General features: G+C 40.8%; 2 protein-coding genes and 2 non-coding genes across 4 annotated transcripts; 1 reads left to right on the forward strand and 3 right to left on the reverse strand.

Moving 5' to 3' along the window:
- The first annotated feature begins 725 nt into the window (after positions 1 to 725).
- Positions 726 to 16,134, forward strand: LOC147207958 (myocyte-specific enhancer factor 2A-like). The gene is made up of 10 exons (XM_086107652.1): positions 726 to 863; positions 5,390 to 5,528; positions 8,546 to 8,749; positions 10,281 to 10,421; positions 10,696 to 10,840; positions 11,034 to 11,087; positions 11,591 to 11,706; positions 12,478 to 12,592; positions 13,252 to 13,327; positions 15,799 to 16,134. The coding sequence occupies exons 2-10, from the start codon at positions 5,475 to 5,477 to the stop codon at positions 16,016 to 16,018; spliced, it is 1,125 nt and encodes a 374-aa protein (XP_085963778.1). The 5' UTR covers positions 726 to 863; positions 5,390 to 5,474; the 3' UTR covers positions 16,019 to 16,134.
- LOC147207959 (uncharacterized) lies at positions 13,736 to 15,519 on the reverse strand. Its single transcript, XM_086107653.1, has 5 exons — positions 15,360 to 15,519; positions 14,741 to 14,777; positions 14,319 to 14,344; positions 14,023 to 14,054; positions 13,736 to 13,854 (listed from the first exon to the last, which is right to left on the reverse strand). The coding sequence occupies exons 1-5, from the start codon at positions 15,502 to 15,504 to the stop codon at positions 13,756 to 13,758; spliced, it is 339 nt and encodes a 112-aa protein (XP_085963779.1). The 5' UTR covers positions 15,505 to 15,519; the 3' UTR covers positions 13,736 to 13,755.
- Positions 14,408 to 14,473, reverse strand: LOC147207960 (small nucleolar RNA SNORD103/SNORD85). Its single transcript, XR_015100584.1, has one exon. It is a non-coding gene; the product is annotated as a small nucleolar RNA SNORD103/SNORD85 (small nucleolar RNA).
- LOC147207961 (small nucleolar RNA SNORA16B/SNORA16A family) lies at positions 14,833 to 14,974 on the reverse strand. Its single transcript, XR_015100592.1, has one exon. It is a non-coding gene; the product is annotated as a small nucleolar RNA SNORA16B/SNORA16A family (small nucleolar RNA).
- Positions 16,135 to 16,602: the final 468 nt, after the last annotated feature.

Here is a 16,602-nt window from a genome sequence, read left to right on the forward strand (position 1 = left end):
CCCTCAAAGGTAAATTTAAGTGAAACAAACGACCGACAAGCAATGTAATATCAGCAGTAATTGACACACTGTACTGTACTTTCATTGAAGTTACAGATTACTTACCCAATGCGGCGTTAATAATTTCACTGACGTAGAAGAGTACATGCGAGTGTATTAGAACAGGATTATGGATTATATTCGTATTTTTAGTGGATTATTGTACTTAATTACAACACAACTTTTTCCTCTCGTGTGAGGTGTCTTTACCAAAACCCATCAATGATTTTGCCTCCAACAACAACAAAAAAAATAAACAAACACAGTCAGTTTTGATTTGATGAGGCAGCTCCACCACAGCTACCGTTTCAGTTGAACTTTTTACGACCTCGAGTTTCCACCCAACGATTTCTCGTTGATGACAGAGGCTTCTCTGCATAGCCTCTTAACGTTTTCCATTCCCAAAACGACTAATGCGTTCGCGTTTGAGGTGCGCCTTCAACAGGATACCTGCGTAGCCTTGTTGCATGAACTGATGAAGCCTGCTTGGATGAGAGGCTTCTAACCGGAGCAGTCCAGTTGCGATTCAATGCCCCTTATAATAATTTGTTTGTATCGACGTTTTTAAAGGAATACCGTACAACTCCGTGAGTAACGACGAGTACTTCTTGAGGTGGAAAGTGGGCGTTGCACGGTCGTGTAGTCAAGGAGATGACAGCGACGTGGGCGCGGCTTGTAGTCCGGGCGCGAGTTTCCTCGGGCGGGAGGATGTGAGCGTTTGAGCGGCGGAGTCATCTCCTCCCACCCGCTGACTCCCTCTCCTTCTCCGTCCTTCTTCACTGCATCTTCTTTATCTTCTTCTCCTTCGTCGAAAGTGGGCGACGGTGAGTGAACTTGAGTCCACTTTGCTTCGTATTTATTCGTGTGTTTGTCAACCGTTTATGGCGAAAAAACAAAGAGTTTGGGGATTCGACTGTCGACGTCTGGAACGCGCTGTTTGAAAGCTTCAATAAGTTTTGATAATTCATTTTGGACTTTTTGAGTCACTCTGCGGCGCGAGAATATGTCGTTCTGGATACTTTGAAGCAACTCTTGTTTGGACCAAAATGTGAGGCTACCTAGCTAGCTGCGTTAGCTTCATAGTGAAGTGAAGGAATGAAGGATGCTTCCTCGTGATCTTTTTTTGCCTTAAAAAGTCATGTTAACTTGTAATGGCAACATGAAGTTGCAGACCGTGCTTAACCATTCTTGATGATTGAACTTTTGTTTCTAACAAGTATTCAAAAGAAAGAATTGCAAATTTACTATATGAATTTGATCCCATACCGAAACACTGTTTGGAAATTAATCTGATTTAAATCCTACCCCTTGTGTCTTAGCCAAATCTTTAGCCACTGAAAGACATTAACATCATTCAGGGCTGCGTGATAAGACCTCAAAATATATAACAAGACTACAAAAACAACACCAAGTGCACGGTGACGAGATGGCTATCACGCCTGCTGGAGTGCTGTGGGGGATAAATACATTTTGAGCTGCCAATCGTACTAAAAGCCATCCTCAGACTTTAATACCGATATTTTTGATACCAGAAAGGAACGCTGTGGTTAGCAAATTCATACAAGAATCACATTGGTATTTCCATGCAGAAAAATGTAGTTGATACATAGGTTACATATTGAAAAGTATGGGCAAAAATCGAACAGAGGCAGCCCGCAACAGATAATTGTTTTTGTGGTAAACACCTTGCCGGTAATGTCTTAATTTATGGATCTGATCACTGACATCATTGGTCATGTCTGCGAGTTCATTACAGCCAATCGCAAAATTTGCATAGAAAATATCGGCTGATCTGATAATAGTTTATGAGATCGGTGGAAAGTGTATTCCAAGGCGAATGTCACATTTTCTATTAGTTTGCTGTTTTTGACCTCATACTCTAATCTTGCTTTTTTTTATTGTTTAAAAGTACATTTTACACAATAAATACAAGATACAGTGTCGAACACATCAAAAGACTTCAGATGGAGAGCAATGAAGAGGAAAAAAATGAAACGAATTTAAAAAAGAGGAATTTTTTTTAATTTGTTCAGTTCTTAAAAACAAATTGTGTTTATAGTTCATATTTTTTCATTTCACAGCCCGACAGTGCACATTTTAGATCATAAAGGTTTTTTGTTGTTGTATTTGTGTGTGTGTGTCAAAGACATCTCCAAATTACTTTTAAGTATTTAGATTCACACTCCATTTTGTTTGTTTTGAAACTAACAAAATATGATACTGAAACATCCATCCATTAGCTGAACCGCTTTATCCCCACGAGGGTCGCGGGCGTGCTGGAGCCTAGGCGGGCTACACCCTGAACTGGTTGCCAGCCAATCGCGGGGCATTTTCAGGGGATTATTGTTTTATAAGATATTATTATCTTATATGATGCTAATTACATGACATGTTTCACGTGACACATTTTCTCCCATGTGGTCAAGTTTGGGGACACAGAAATCCGCTCATAAACACAAATGTATAATTTAAAAGTGATGTGAGCACGCCACACATCTGCACCGCCGTCATGACATCAGTGGGAAAATCTTAGCCAGTCGAAGACATTAGCATCATTTAGGGCTGGGTGATATGACCTCAAAATAAAATCCCTGGGTTTTCTTTTTCACGTTAAAGAGGGAGTTTGCAGTTTTAAAACGGCGAGCAAGATTTGAAATGTAGACCCACATTTTATCACTAAAGTCTGAGCGCACGTGGGCATTTATATTGCGTAAAACACGTAGTTGTGAGGTATAAGCACAGAGAATGCTGTCCAACTTCAATAAAATAGCAATGCTAGCAATACCAAGTTAGCATCAGCACTTTAAACTAACTTTAGCCACGGCTACTACATTGGTTGCATGACTATGTATTCGTTTGATTTTTTTTTTTTTTTTTTTCATTTTTGGGAATGCATCGTGAAGTAAAAAAAATAAATAAGAGGTGATAAACCTTCCCCTCAACAGAATTGTTGCTTATTTCACGCCCCTTCCTCTCAGTTTCCTGAGGTCACATCCTTCTGCTACCGTTTCCTATGGTGGATATTTCAAAATAGTTCCAGCAAAGCTCCTGAAACCCAAGCTCACAGGTCAGCGCAGGGCTGCGGAGATTTTCTGGCGGACCGGCTTTTAGTGTATTTGGGTGTTTTCTTTAAAATAGGGTGGGGGGGGGGGGTGGAAACAGCACACTTCCTCATTTATACAATTTCTCCAATTGTTATTTTTTCCCTCTCTTTTGCTCGTCGAAAAAGCAAATTACAACATGATTTAAAACAAGTTATTGTTTGTTTTTACCCTTGGATTTGCATTGTTTCTCCTGATACAGTTTCCCCCACCTTGCATTAACTCCCGTACAAATGATAGCATGTACTGTATTTTTGTCTCCACGCAGATAATGTAAAAGTAAGTGTTTCCTCTCAGATATTGTCAAATTGTGCAAGTGTACTCGATGTAAATGTGATCCTTTGGAACCTCGCCTCTTGTACACTTACACTTTTTCCATGTACAGGCGAGGCAAGGCAAAATATTTGCGGCGTGGAAGCGCGTACTTGGGGTCAAAAGTTTTCATCATGCGGATAAATCATCATACATCATGCCTTTGGTAATGTTCAGCGTTACTGACTCTGTCATTGACTTCCACAAGCTCTTTTTGTTTTCATACGATGAACGATGAAAAGGGTTTTGTCGCGGGGTATTAAAGTCGCTTCTTTGAGAAATAGTGTCAAGTTTGCCCGTAAAATTCCTGTATGTGTGTTCTGCGTGAACGGTACCAATATGTACTGCGGGGTCGAAGTCGACTGTCAGTTTTTTAGGGCTCCATAAATGATATCAGAGGTGTACACGATTAGTAATGTTGAGCAGCCAAGACTCACTTGGGTGAGTTTAGCGTGAAAGACACGGGCGAATCGATGCCTGGGATTTGCAGAAAACCTTGTGCGAAAGATATTCACCTTCCACCGCACCGTCATTCGATGCTGTCAGCGTGACACCTCGCTGATGTGCTCGGTCAGGAAGGGGTCGACCCAATTAGCGACAAATCTGCAGCCGCTAACTGGAATGACGAAAGAGCCGGCAATTACTTTGACCCGGTGGTGTCGAAAAGCATTTTCAGAACACTTGAGAAGTACAGTATTGGCTAATTAGTGATCATTCGCACCAAAGATGCCATGACACCATTTGCTGTTTTGTAGCCGGATTTCATGGTTAGCATGACAAAATAATCAGAAGGTTCTGATTGCCAGATAGCGACTTGGTAGCACATTACCTCGGCCAAGCTTCATAGATGACCTTGCTTGTTTTGGACCCTACTCAAATCCCTTTATTTGTTTATTTATTTATTTTTGACGAGGGCAAGCGCTATGGAAAAATGGACGAATGGTGTTCGCTTTAACCCTTTCAGGGACAACGGTTACTGCAGTGGACATCTTCTCATGTTATCAGGTTACAGTGTGCATGAAAGGGTTACGGTGCCGCTCTGCGCGATCTTCATTTTAGTGTTGCCATAATCCAGCCAGGGATGAGCTCCCTTGATAAGATAAGATAAGATAAGATATCCTTTATTTGTCCCACACTGGGGAAATTTACAGCCTCCAGCAGCAAGAATGTAGGCAGAAAGAAGAAGAAAAAACAAACAAACACCGTTCAATTAAGTGCAATATAAATACAAAATGGATAAATCGCAGTGCTATTTACAGTTGTTTTCCACATCATTTAATTATTATTAATATTATCGTTGCTATTTTTTATTCAGCAGCCTGACAGCAGTTGGTAGGAACGAGCGTCGGTATCTCTCCTTCTTGCAGCGCGGGTGTAACAGTCTCTGGCTGAAGGAGCTACCTAGTGCTGTCAGGGCTTGATGCCTCCTCCAAGACAGGAAGGGCTGAGAGAGAAGTGTTGCGGGAGGCGGTGGGGGAAAAAAGGCAAGTTCAGCCCTTAAGTGCTGGAAAGGGAGAGACACTCCTGTTGAGGAACTTTTGGATACGAGAGAATGAGACGAGCTCGATGATGATGGATTTTGTACTTGATTGAAATTGCTGAGGTTATGAAGTTTCTGTAAAGGCTGATGCTTTGGGGAAGAAAAAAATTGTTTCAACACTTCTTTGGTATTAGAAGAAGTAAAGCAGAGAAGGAAAAAAAGGAAAGCCTATTTTGGATAATGTAATTGTCATTTGCATACTTTATAAGTCAGGGGGGGATCAATCAGAAATTAATTTTTTTTGAAGAAAAAAATCATTTATATTTCAATGCCACATGATCCTGCATGAATGTGGACGTCCAAGTTTATTGATCATTTCAAGGATATTTTCAGCGAAATATCAAAAGCGTTTGCTCTGTCTTTTTCTAACATCACTATGTCATGTGTGTCGAGACAGGTTACAGCGCCCTTGGGACCATGCTTTGAGGACCACCTCGACGTATTGGGGTGATTTTTATTGATTATTCATTTTTGGGGGGGAGATGGGGCGGAAGAAGATCCAAATCACCCGTATCGTGGATGAGAGGAACCGGCAGGTTAGTGCTTTTGCTTTCCGTTGGGGCTTGAGGTTGACATGCCATTTATTCTTTCTATCCACACACACACACACACCTCTCTCACTCTCTATACTATATATGTACAGTATATATATACGGTGTATATATATATATAGAGAGAGAGAGAGAGAGAGAAAGTATATATATATATATACAGTATATATATTTTTTAAATTATTATTATGATTTTTTTTTTCAATTGCGGCTTTGGCCTTCCTGTGTTGAGTTTTTGCATGTTCTCCCCGTGCCTGCGTGGGTTTTCTCCAGGTACTCCGGTTCCCTCCCACATTCCAAAAATGTGCATGGCAGGCTAATGGAACACTCCAAATTGTCCCTAGGTGTGAGTGTGAGTGCGGATGGTTGTTCGTCGATGTGTGCCCTGCGATTAGCCGGCAACCAGTTCAGGGTGTCCCCCGCCCGAAGACAGCTGGGATAGTGACCCTTGTGAGGATAAAGCAGATCGGAAAATCGATAGAGAGAGAGATAAAGTTCAGACGACCTTCAGCCTCCAAATTGTCAATTGTCAGGTGCGCCGGATACGCATATTAAAGAAAACGAAACAGCCTCGGTTCGCTCTAAAACCCAGCATGGCGCCGGGAGGTATACCAAATTCCCAAACATGTGCATTAAGTCTTGCATCAGGAAGAAAATCAGGGTATGCCTGTTTCTAAGCTCGATCCCATAATGTCAACAATTGTCATGTACACACATAATGTAAACATTATTGCTTGTGGTTTTGGCGCTAATTAACTTGTTGATGTTGCTGTTAAAAGTAGTACAGCAAATACTCTATGTTTTGCAAAGGAATCCCTCAAGGATCCTTCTGTGTACTCTCAACATTTTCAGCGGTAAGGACGGTAATTTGGGGTTAGCCGGGTCCGGACGGCACCCTGTCATTTTCAGGGCGGGACGCACAACTCTTCCTTCTTCTCTCCCGGACGTCTGCTGGCGGGCTTCACACCGCCCGCCGGAATCCCACGCGGTGCGACGCTGGCTAAATATATCGGGCAACAAACGGCGGCCTGTCTGCGAGAGAGGTGGCGGTGCTGTAAATAGCCACGTGGCCGGGGAAATAAATATGTGTTTGTGTTTAATGTTTGCACGTCTGAACCGTAGCGTCTCCATGACTGGAGAGGGGCTGTGGGTTGAGCTCCTACTTCCTTATTTCAGGAATGTCACTTCATCTGTCTTGTAATGCTGCGTTTTTTAAATTTTAGTTTTATTTTTGACAGAATTTAACTAGAGTGTATCTGAAAAATTATCTAATAAAAGAGGAGGTTCACAGAATACAATAAGTTACTTTGAGCCACTTACATTTCTTGCATTTTAACATGCAGAATTAGCATCATCTTGCTAACCTAACAAAAAAAATGAAATTGTTTAGGTTTTTTTGGTGTATTTTAGACCCAGTACGCACATAAAGAATTTTCATATCTTCAAAGATTGTTTCTCAGTGACCAAACTCGTACAAATCAGGCATTTATTGCTTTTGGTCATATTATGCGTGGTGTGCGCCAATGATGTCAAAACAAATCACCTAAACCACACACATAAAGATTCTGTTCCATGGGGTTTTTGGAAGGTTGAGGGTTTCCAAATATGGTTTCAACTTCAAGACAGGAATGGGGTTTGCGAAATAGCCAGGGTTAGGCTTTCTAGTCTAGGTTAGGGTGTCTAGTATCAAATCAAGTTTCTTGATTTTGCTAAATCGCCATTTTTTTAAAGCAGCCCATTTACTGGTGAATGGAATATTGACTGATTATTCAGTCACCAAAAGTTCATTTTATCCATCCATTTTCTAATCCGCTTATCCTCACGAGGGTCGCGGGCGTGCTGGAGCCTATCCCACCCATCTCCAGGCAGTAGTTGGGGGACACCTTGAACTGGATGCCAGCCAATCGCAGGGGGCACAATGCAGATATCTCGTTTGGAGAAGTACAATGCTTGCTGCAGCTCTTGTTTTGAATGTTATTCGATGCCTCATGAAACAGACACTATGAATGATAATATTGATACTTGTGCTAATCCCTTCTCTTTTGCCTTGTTGTGCGGAGGAAGTTATGGGCGCCGGGTCAGGGACGAGGTGGTGTTTACGTCCAGTCAAAGTTTGTCTTGGCTGAGCTGGATGTTGGCTGATGTGTATTTATGTTCTCCTTGCCTAAAATTACACACTTTGCCTTCCGCTTTTAGTAACTTCTCTTTTATTTTCTTTATTACTCATCCCTGTGCCGTTTGTAGACGACACTTGTGTTCCCGATTAGGATGTCTGTGGATCTTTAAAAATGTCCAAATTTCATTGTCCGTAAAATTGGCATGAATAGTAACAACACGACATGAATAATAACAACGAAGTCAGACAATCGTAGGTCCTAAAAATGGCTAGTGTCATATAATAATTCTAATCCACCACAATATGGCTTTTTTTTTTAATGGTCCACATTATAATGCTAAACAGGAAATAAAAATAAATAGTTAAATCAAATCAGTTATTGGGTTTGAAATCGACACAGAACTCAATAATGATTTAGCCCGAAAAATGTCATGTAATATAATTAAAGCTGCCATCCATGCATCTTCAAAATGACTCATAACATCTCAACTCAACTCAGCCGTGTTTGGAGAGCTCGTGAAAACAACCACCGCTGTATACAAATTGCAGGTCTTTAAATGACTCAATAGTTCAAATTAAGTCTGCTTTTTACAGGTCTTAAAATTAGACCAAATTTAAGAATAAGAAATAAAACTGCCGTTTATAGGTCTTAAAGATAATGACACATAATTTATTAGGAAGAAGTGAATCTGTCAATCATGGGTCTGAAAAGTGTTTCGTACGATAATGATAATACTGATTATAGTGAGTCCTACAAAAACAACGATTCACGTTGCCCTGTCTTAAAAATCACACATAATGCAATCCTAACAATTCCGTCTGCTTGCTCCAAACTGTTTTGTCATGTGAGAATAACAAGAATTGAACGGAATTGTTGTCCGCGCAGGTCACGTTCATGAAGAGAAAGTTCGGCCTGATGAAGAAGGCCTACGAGCTGAGCGTGCTGTGCGACTGCGAGATCGCCCTGATCGTCTTCAACGGCTCCAACAAGCTGTTCCAGTACGCCAGCACCGACATGGACAAGGTGCTGCTCAAGTACACCGAGTACAACGAGCCGCATGAGAGCAGGACCAATGCAGACATCGTGGAGGTGGGACATCATCCTTTTTCGTTTGGGCCACTTTTCAGGTGTCGTGTCTCCAGTAAACGGGTGGATCAACTTTTGTGCTCAAGGGCCGCGTTTGATTTTGAAAACGAACAGATGGGCCACGTCATTGGCACGTAGGGTTCACAAAAAAATAAACATCTGTAAATTTGTCTGTGTAAAATAGTTCAATTGAAGTTTAACATAATGACTTTTGAAATGTTATTTATACCGTAAAATAATTTAGTTATGAATACAGTATTCATTATTTTAAAAAATGAAATATACCATTTTTAAATGTATATGTATTTTCCAACATTATTGCATTTCTTTTGATTCGTTACAAACCGAGTAATTAATGTTATCACTGTATATGAAAATTAAACATGAATAAATACATGTAAAATAATGTACTTTTCGATCATAAAATGATTCATTGTCCCTGAATTTGATTAATTGATTAGTCGACTACAGAATTAAATCATTGTTAAGTGTAAAGTTGATTTTGTTTTTATATTTTATTATTTACATTAATTTCCCAGTTATTTTAGTAATCAAGAAATAAAAATGTTTATGTGAAAAGTTTTATTTTAATATTTTATAATAAAATAAATCATTTTTTAAAATATTGTCCCGAATAATGTAATTCGTGACTAATTATTCCAAATATTTTATAAAATAATTACAAACTTCTTGCATGTGTTAAATACTTCTTCCTTTCATAACTTTGCTGCTGTGAATTGGGAATTTCTGTATTGCGAGACGAATAAAGGTTTTCTTATCTTAAAAATAATATTTATTATAGTCACATTTCTGTTGATTATTTCTCATAAATCAATTGAATAAGTGAATCATAAAAATCGATGAAAAACATCTTATTTTGATAATTAAAAAATATGTAATATTGTTTGTCATTCATGTCATAAGAATTCATGACCAATGGCTTAGTAGAATAAATACAGAAAAGCAAAATGTCACATTGTCCATTTTATTCATTTATTCATATTCTTTTTATTATTCATCATAGATCAACTAACCAATTATTTAATGAGTGAATAAAATGAAAAAAATGCTAAATTCATTCAACAAATATTCTAGGACTCTTGACCATGTCAATGCTCGTTGGTAAAAAAACAAACAAACAAGAGCCGTATATGGGGCCATATTTTGCTCCTCCTCGTTCAAATTTGAGATTCAGCCGTTATGCTGGCGTTTACCACAAGAAGGCACCTGTGTCAACCGCTCTCGGCTTCATTTGCTTGCATGTATCGCTTGTTAGCGTGACGCCCGGACGTGGTTTACATGGCAGATGGAAACATTTGCACAGCACTGACATTTGAGTCCGGCCTTCTTTGTCATCGGAAAAATGTTCGTTGACCATCCTGCACAAGTTTGGTTTGTCAGGCCAGGAATGATGACGTCAGTCACACTGTGGCATCCTTCCTTGTATGAACAAAGTGCAGCTACGATAGCACCTAACTGCATCATCGCGTGTCGCAACCATAAATTTCAATTTCAGCCATTTCCCCCCCACAAGGCACTGAACAAGAAAGAGCAACGAGGGTGCGAGAGCCCGGACACGGCCGACAGTACCACCTATGCCTTGACACCAAACACTGAAGCGAAATACAAGAAGATCAACGACGACTTTGACCACATGATCAGGAGCCACAAGTTGGTGGGTGAAGCCATGCCCCCCCTCCCCCAGTACACAGTCATCTCCTCTGTAGCAATTAAATACAGAACTTGGGAGTTCTGAAGAGTTCTGCATTGGTTCCTTTTGACCGGAGCTTATTTTCCCACTTTGTTTGGGAGGTGTTGCTGATGTCTGATGAAACCAATGTCGAACTTTTTTCCTTCCAGAAGGTGCCACAGCCAGTCAGTTAATCAAGTCAAATCATGTGTTGAGTCGCTGTGCGAGTCTCTGACATGCCGGTGTCACCTGTCCGTAGTCATCAAGTCTGCCGCAGCACGACTTGGTGCAGGTGGAAGGAGGAGGAAGCGGTGATGGACGAATGATCGCGATGGCGTCTCAGCCCGCTCACCTGCACAGGAACGTCCACGCAACACAAAGGTCGACCAGTGCCACCAACACGGGTGTGCGAAGCAGTTCCTTGATTTGTTGGTTTGTCAATCACGTTTGTCAGTCCGCGCGTTAGAACTATGTGGATACAATTTGTTTTGGCTTCCGTGCAACAGAAAAATTGTAGATGCCGTTGTTGTTTTAGTATGAATCTGGTGTGTGTATTCATTGACACCAAGAACTTGCTAATTTTTAGTTTGTGTTTAGGTCATATGCAGAACAGTTCAGATTTGATGCTGCAAAATGGATCTGGACCAGATGGTAAGTTCCTCCTCCACAGTCACACACACAAGCACTCAACAATTTGAGTTAGTTAGTCATGTTACCCACCTGCCGTTGCTAATTACTAAATTGGTTGGTTCATGTCAGCTGAGCATTAAAATCGCTTTGGCTTGTTGATTCGTTAGTTGTTAGTATCTTGTCAGTAAATGAGTTGGTTGGTGGAGAGACAGAAGCGGGAGTTGGTGATTTAGTCAGCCTCATAGTATGTCAACCATTTGAATGACAAAATGTGACATCTTCATACGGTATCATCATCTCGCTGACCTTCGTGCTCACCCTCCCTAAAGGCCAAGCCTCATACGAGCGCAAGCATTATGTAACAAACAAGCTCAATAATTCAGTGTGATCTCCTCTATAATAAATAAAAGCTGCACTTTCATGCTCCTCATCCTTCTCGTACTGCTGCTGCAAAGCTCTTTCAAGTGATGACATGACACAAATGTTATGGCGTTTGTTTTTTTTTTGTGTGTGTGTGTTTTTAGTGAATGGCTTTGTGGAATCATCTCGAAAAATCCTCCCACCAAAATCTCAGATGCCGGCACGCAAGTCTGATCTGCGAGTACTCATTCCTGTGTCCAAAGCTGGGATGACCACGCTGGTGTGTGTGTGTGTGTGTGTGTGTGTGTGTGTGTGTGTGTGTGTGTGTGTGTGTGTGTGTGTGTGTGTGCGTGCGTGCGTGCGTGTGTGTGTGTGTGTGCGCGTGTGCGTGCGTGTGTGTGTGTGTGATACATCACTGATTTGTCACCAGGACATAGGGTAGTATGCTCTAACATCAAATGACCTCATCCAGGGTGCGGCCATCACAACAACACCAAATAAACGCAGAGTTGTACTTCCTGTAGTTAAAAAAAAAAGAAGCTCATAATAGATTACGCTTTTCTGCTTATTTTATGCTTGGAATGAAAAATGATTTATACTCGTCATTTTAGTCTGTACTCTTAGTGGTTAAACACAAAATCATGATCGTCTTCTATTTTTAAAGAAACACTTTGGAATATTCTCTTCAATGAGAACTGAGGCCTGAAAGTATCTATAATTTAGCAGTGTTAATACTGACACCGTGTGGACAGAAATGGCACCACAGCATAATCAAAACAAACTAAAGAGAAAACAATGTGTTCACTCTTTCGATTCAGCGATTAAAGGGAAATTGGGTGGACACACAGGACGCTTGGGGGCAAAAATTAAACACTTAAATTGAATAGAAAGACGGCCAGTTTGGACACTGTTCAGATTTTTGGCCCAGATTCTGAACTTTTCATGTCATCTACTGAAACGGATTTTGAGGGCAAATGTTTGTAAGGATGTCCCCTCTCGCCACTATTTTCCTGGTAAATATGTATTAATATTCTGATGATTGTGTTTTCAGGCTGAACAGTGTCATTCGAGTCCAGCTTTGAGCACGCCAGTGGTCTCTATTCACACCCCCAACTTGACTCAGCACAACCAGCTGTACAGCAACATCAACTCTGCGTACGACAACGGTAACACGCTTGTGCAATATGATAGCAGGATCACAAATCTACTTTCACTCCTGGCAAAGAGGAATGCTATCGCATTTACTCATCTAGAGTTCTAGCGGTCTGTTACATAGTTTGCCATTTTATTGGTAACGGTTACGAGGTTCGACTGTAGCGTGGTAAGGAAAGATACAATTGTGCTTCCCTTCCCACACAGGAAGTGTTTTTTTTTCTTTAGCGTGAAATGTGAGCATCTTAACGTAGTCAGTCAACTACTTGGGTGTCCCGTTGCTTTAAATCTTGCTGCCGTAAAGAATTGCGGGTAAAATCTTTGGGCAAAGGTTGGTCAGGACTCAGGAGTAACCGATGCTAAAGGGGGCTTAAAGGTTGCATCCAGGCACCTTTCAGCATTTGTAGAATTCGAACGATCTATCCTCCAAATACTGTACTTTAGTTCATCTCATCCGAATAGGAAAGGGGTGTGAATGTCCTTGGCAAAAATAATTCCTATAGGCCCAAGAGTTAGTGTGTATATATTTTAATTTGAATATATAAATTAGGAAAATATCCCCGATTTTTATGATTTTCCATACTTTCATATGCACCCATTTTTGAATCGAGGTTAAATGTTCCAATAAAAACCTAAGACCAAAAATGCCTAAATTATTATTTTTTCTTGTCAGATTACGAACTGAGCAGCGCTGAACTGTCAGGTTTCTCCATGACCACCTGGCAACAACAAATGGCCTCCTCGCTGGGGTAAGACATGAGCAAGACCAGTTCAAGTTGAAAGATTGCATTTCATTGAACTGTTCTGCAATACTCAAGTGTAAAAATGCATTTTCGAACTTTTGATCAAAAATATAATTTCCTGCAGGGTTAATACCCTTTGAAACTATTTGCCTGTTCAACCTTCACCAATGCTAGTGAGAAGCAATAGGGTGTCAAGTCATTTGGCCATTCTTTAAATTTGCCCAAGAATATTCAAGCTCCCCCGCCGATAGGACCAAAGCAAACATTGGTCATACATCATTCACAAAACATTTCACAGCATTTGTGAAATGCACCCAATTCTGATTCATGTCGTACTTTTTATAGTCACATCAACATTAGTTACCAATCCCATTTATGCTGCGGTAGTGGTTCACATACAAGCCAAACCACAAATGATATGAAAATGTAGTTTATTAGCAAATCCAAATTACAGGTCGTACGGATGGACCCCAACTTCCATCAGCGCATTTTGAGGCTTGACTGCCAACAACTCCAGGTGAAGTCCAAAAGACCTGAGAACACAACAAAAAGTAACCTTGAGTGTACATTTCAATGAGATTTAATATTCAGAAGCGTAGGATTGAGCTCAGTCCCATATCCGCAAGACTCATCCAACAGTCTCTTGTTAAAAAGGTCATCACAGATCACAAAGAGCTCGCATGAACCAGTAGTTTACACACCTTAGAAGTGTCGGCATCAAAGGCCTGACAACCTAGACAAAAATAAACACAAATTAAAACAAAACCAAGGTTTGGGCAAATGCAATACATTATCAATACTATCGATCTGTGGGACAGCTGAGTGGCCGCTGCTGCCATGGTAACGTCAGAACAGTCAAAGACTGCCCCGCATGTTCTAGCACGCACTTGAAGGGCACAAGCTCCATACAAGCTTGTTCCTTAGGATTGCATGCATACACATTCATTCATGACATTATTCCACCCAGAAGTGAGTAGTACACCAATTGGTCATTTACCTGAATGCCACTGAAGACTCTTCGCCCTAAATTGAAGAAATTGGCCATTAGACGAGATTACAGCGATCACTTCAGGTAATTGATAGTAACATGGCTCAGTAATTTGAGAATCAATCACAGATCTCAGTGAGGGCAAGTGTGTCATCACAGCCAGAGATGCACTGTGGAACTGCCTTTGCCTTGTCTTGTCTTTGGATTTTGGTTTAAGCAGTGATTTATGACATCAGCATTGAAAATGCAATTTCCGGCATTTGATTTCATCTTTCTGTAACAAAAAGTAGTGGTTGTGTACACAAGCAGTTGGCTTGTAGTTCAGTTTGGTTTCCAAGGTTGACCATGGCCATTATTAAATCAAAGTCATCTTCAGATTGCGTTTGCCGTTGGCAGTCCCACTGTACAGCGTTGTAATAATTTAGACATACCTTTGATTTGTGGTCCTCAGACGCATAAGCCTAACATCTGCGGGAAAGTACAATCTACATCAGTTTCTGTGGACTTAGAGTTATAATCGTCAGAATATCCTTTCCCAAAATTGTTGCTGTATCAGTTATTTGTTTAAACCGAACAGCGACCGTCGGTGAAAGTTTTTCTTTCGGCTTCCTTTTGACCGTTGAATGCTACTAAAAAAAGCAACAACGGCTTCGATAGGAGCCTGGTGTATGTTTATACACGTTGCATGTTTTCACAAAATATACCATATAACAGAAATAAACATGTTGAGCCATCATTTCTGTTGAAGATACTAAAGGGAAAAAAACCATATGCCCAAAAGTTATATAGATTAGCTTTCGGTTTTGTTTTGCTTTACAAAAACATGCTTTTATGGCACACTGAAAACTGGACAAATAGTTCACAGAAGCAAGTCGCCCAGCACGTGGTGTGTGGCCCACTCAACAGCATGCAGCTTTAGCTTAGCCTTCAGTCTTAGCTCACTTTTCGACACTCTTGCTTAAAATACGATTCCATGCGGTGTTTGTCAGCGACATATAAACCTTCAGTTGTTTCCACGACATCGCCAATGACACAAATACCTTAACTTACATGTTTCGTCCTCGAATCTTTGTACGCCTCGTACGGTGATTTGGGAGAGGGAGAAAGGGAGGGAGAGGCACAGGGTTCCAGTTATATAGACTTGTGGCGTCCCACACTGCCTCTTTTGATTGGACTGTTCTCGTTTCCGATGCATGATGGGAATTGTAGTTTGTCCTACTCTATTAAAACTTACGGTAGGCAAATGAAACTTATTTAGGAATAGAAATTAATTTAATAAACGGCCAATATTCACATGGTAATATAAATAATATAGTGACGTACTGTAGATGGGCTGTTTTTTCAGCTGCAACTATTAATTTTAGTAGTGTGTGTGTGTGTGTGTGTGTGTGTTTAAAAAAGAAAAAAATGTCTTCTGCTTTTTAATATTTTTTTAAAAATTAATTGAATCATGAGTTGAACCTCCCCTCACCCTCCACCATGTTTGCAGACCAGGCATCACCACCAACCACAGTAACATCAACATCAAGGACGAGCCCCCCTCTCCTCCTCCGCCTCGGGGCTATTCCGCTCCTTGCGAAGGCGCAGTCCAGCGGGACGAGCATCCGCCGCACCGTCGCCCCGACTTCCTCCCCCTGGCTATCACTCGCTCAGAGGCTGATGACAGTGCGGCGACGAAGCGTCTTCGCGTCGACACCTGGGTCACATAAATGAATCGTAGCCGTTATGTAACTTCAACTGACGCACTTCCTGCTCTCAGGGTCGCTAAAAGCAATAACCACCATGTCTTGCCCAAAAAAAATTAAAATTATTTTCTTTAACCGTCCCTCAAGAGGTTGATGAGGATATTGTTCTGTTTGAATGATAAAAATGTGTCTCTATTGTTGTGTATATAGTACTTTACCTTTAATATATATCTTTGGCTGTAACCAAGTATGGATCTTGCATTATTCTTAGGTCTTAGCAGATACTTAGTTTTTTGTTTTTTTACTACTGGTGTGTCCTTTTTTTCAGCATGGTGGACAATGATTATCACGTCTGCCTCACAGTTCTGAATATCAGGGTTTGAATGTCAGCTCAGAAGTGTGTGTGTGTGTGTGTGTGTGTGTGTGTGTGTGTGTGTGTGTGTGTGTGTGTGTGTGTGTGTGTGTAAGAGTGTCCCCTTTGGGTTCAACGATATGTTTTGCGGTTTTAGACCTACAGTTTGGGGCATTTCTTACTGGGTTGTGCACAGTTTTAGTGTACCATAGCATCTAGTGGGGAAACTGAGTTACTACAGTTTGCAACAAAAAAA

The sequence above is a fragment of the Hippocampus guttulatus genome, chromosome 3 (genome assembly GCF_054856545.1).
Source record: "Hippocampus guttulatus isolate MCC_2025c chromosome 3, RoL_Hgut_1.0, whole genome shotgun sequence".
Classification (NCBI taxonomy): domain Eukaryota; kingdom Metazoa; phylum Chordata; class Actinopteri; order Syngnathiformes; family Syngnathidae; genus Hippocampus; species Hippocampus guttulatus.

What these genes read in the sequence shown, in the direction of transcription:
- LOC147207959 (XM_086107653.1), bottom strand. Translation starts at nt 15,504, where the DNA reads ATGCATCGGAAACGAGAACAGTCCAATCAAAAGAGGCAGTGTGGGACG. An exon ending in AAGATTCGAGGACGAAACAT is followed by an intron (nt 14,778 to 15,359) that starts GTAAGTTAAGGT and finishes ACTTTCCCGCAG; the next exon opens with ATGTTAGGCTTATGCGTCTG. An exon ending in GAGTCTTCAGTGGCATTCAG is followed by an intron (nt 14,055 to 14,318) that starts GTAAATGACCAA and finishes ATTTTTGTCTAG; the next exon opens with GTTGTCAGGCCTTTGATGCC.
- LOC147207958 (XM_086107652.1), top strand. Translation starts at nt 5,475, where the DNA reads ATGGGGCGGAAGAAGATCCAAATCACCCGTATCGTGGATGAGAGGAAC. An exon ending in AAGCTGGGATGACCACGCTG is followed by an intron (nt 11,707 to 12,477) that starts GTGTGTGTGTGT and finishes TTGTGTTTTCAG; the next exon opens with GCTGAACAGTGTCATTCGAG. An exon ending in CAACTCTGCGTACGACAACG is followed by an intron (nt 12,593 to 13,251) that starts GTAACACGCTTG and finishes TTTTCTTGTCAG; the next exon opens with ATTACGAACTGAGCAGCGCT.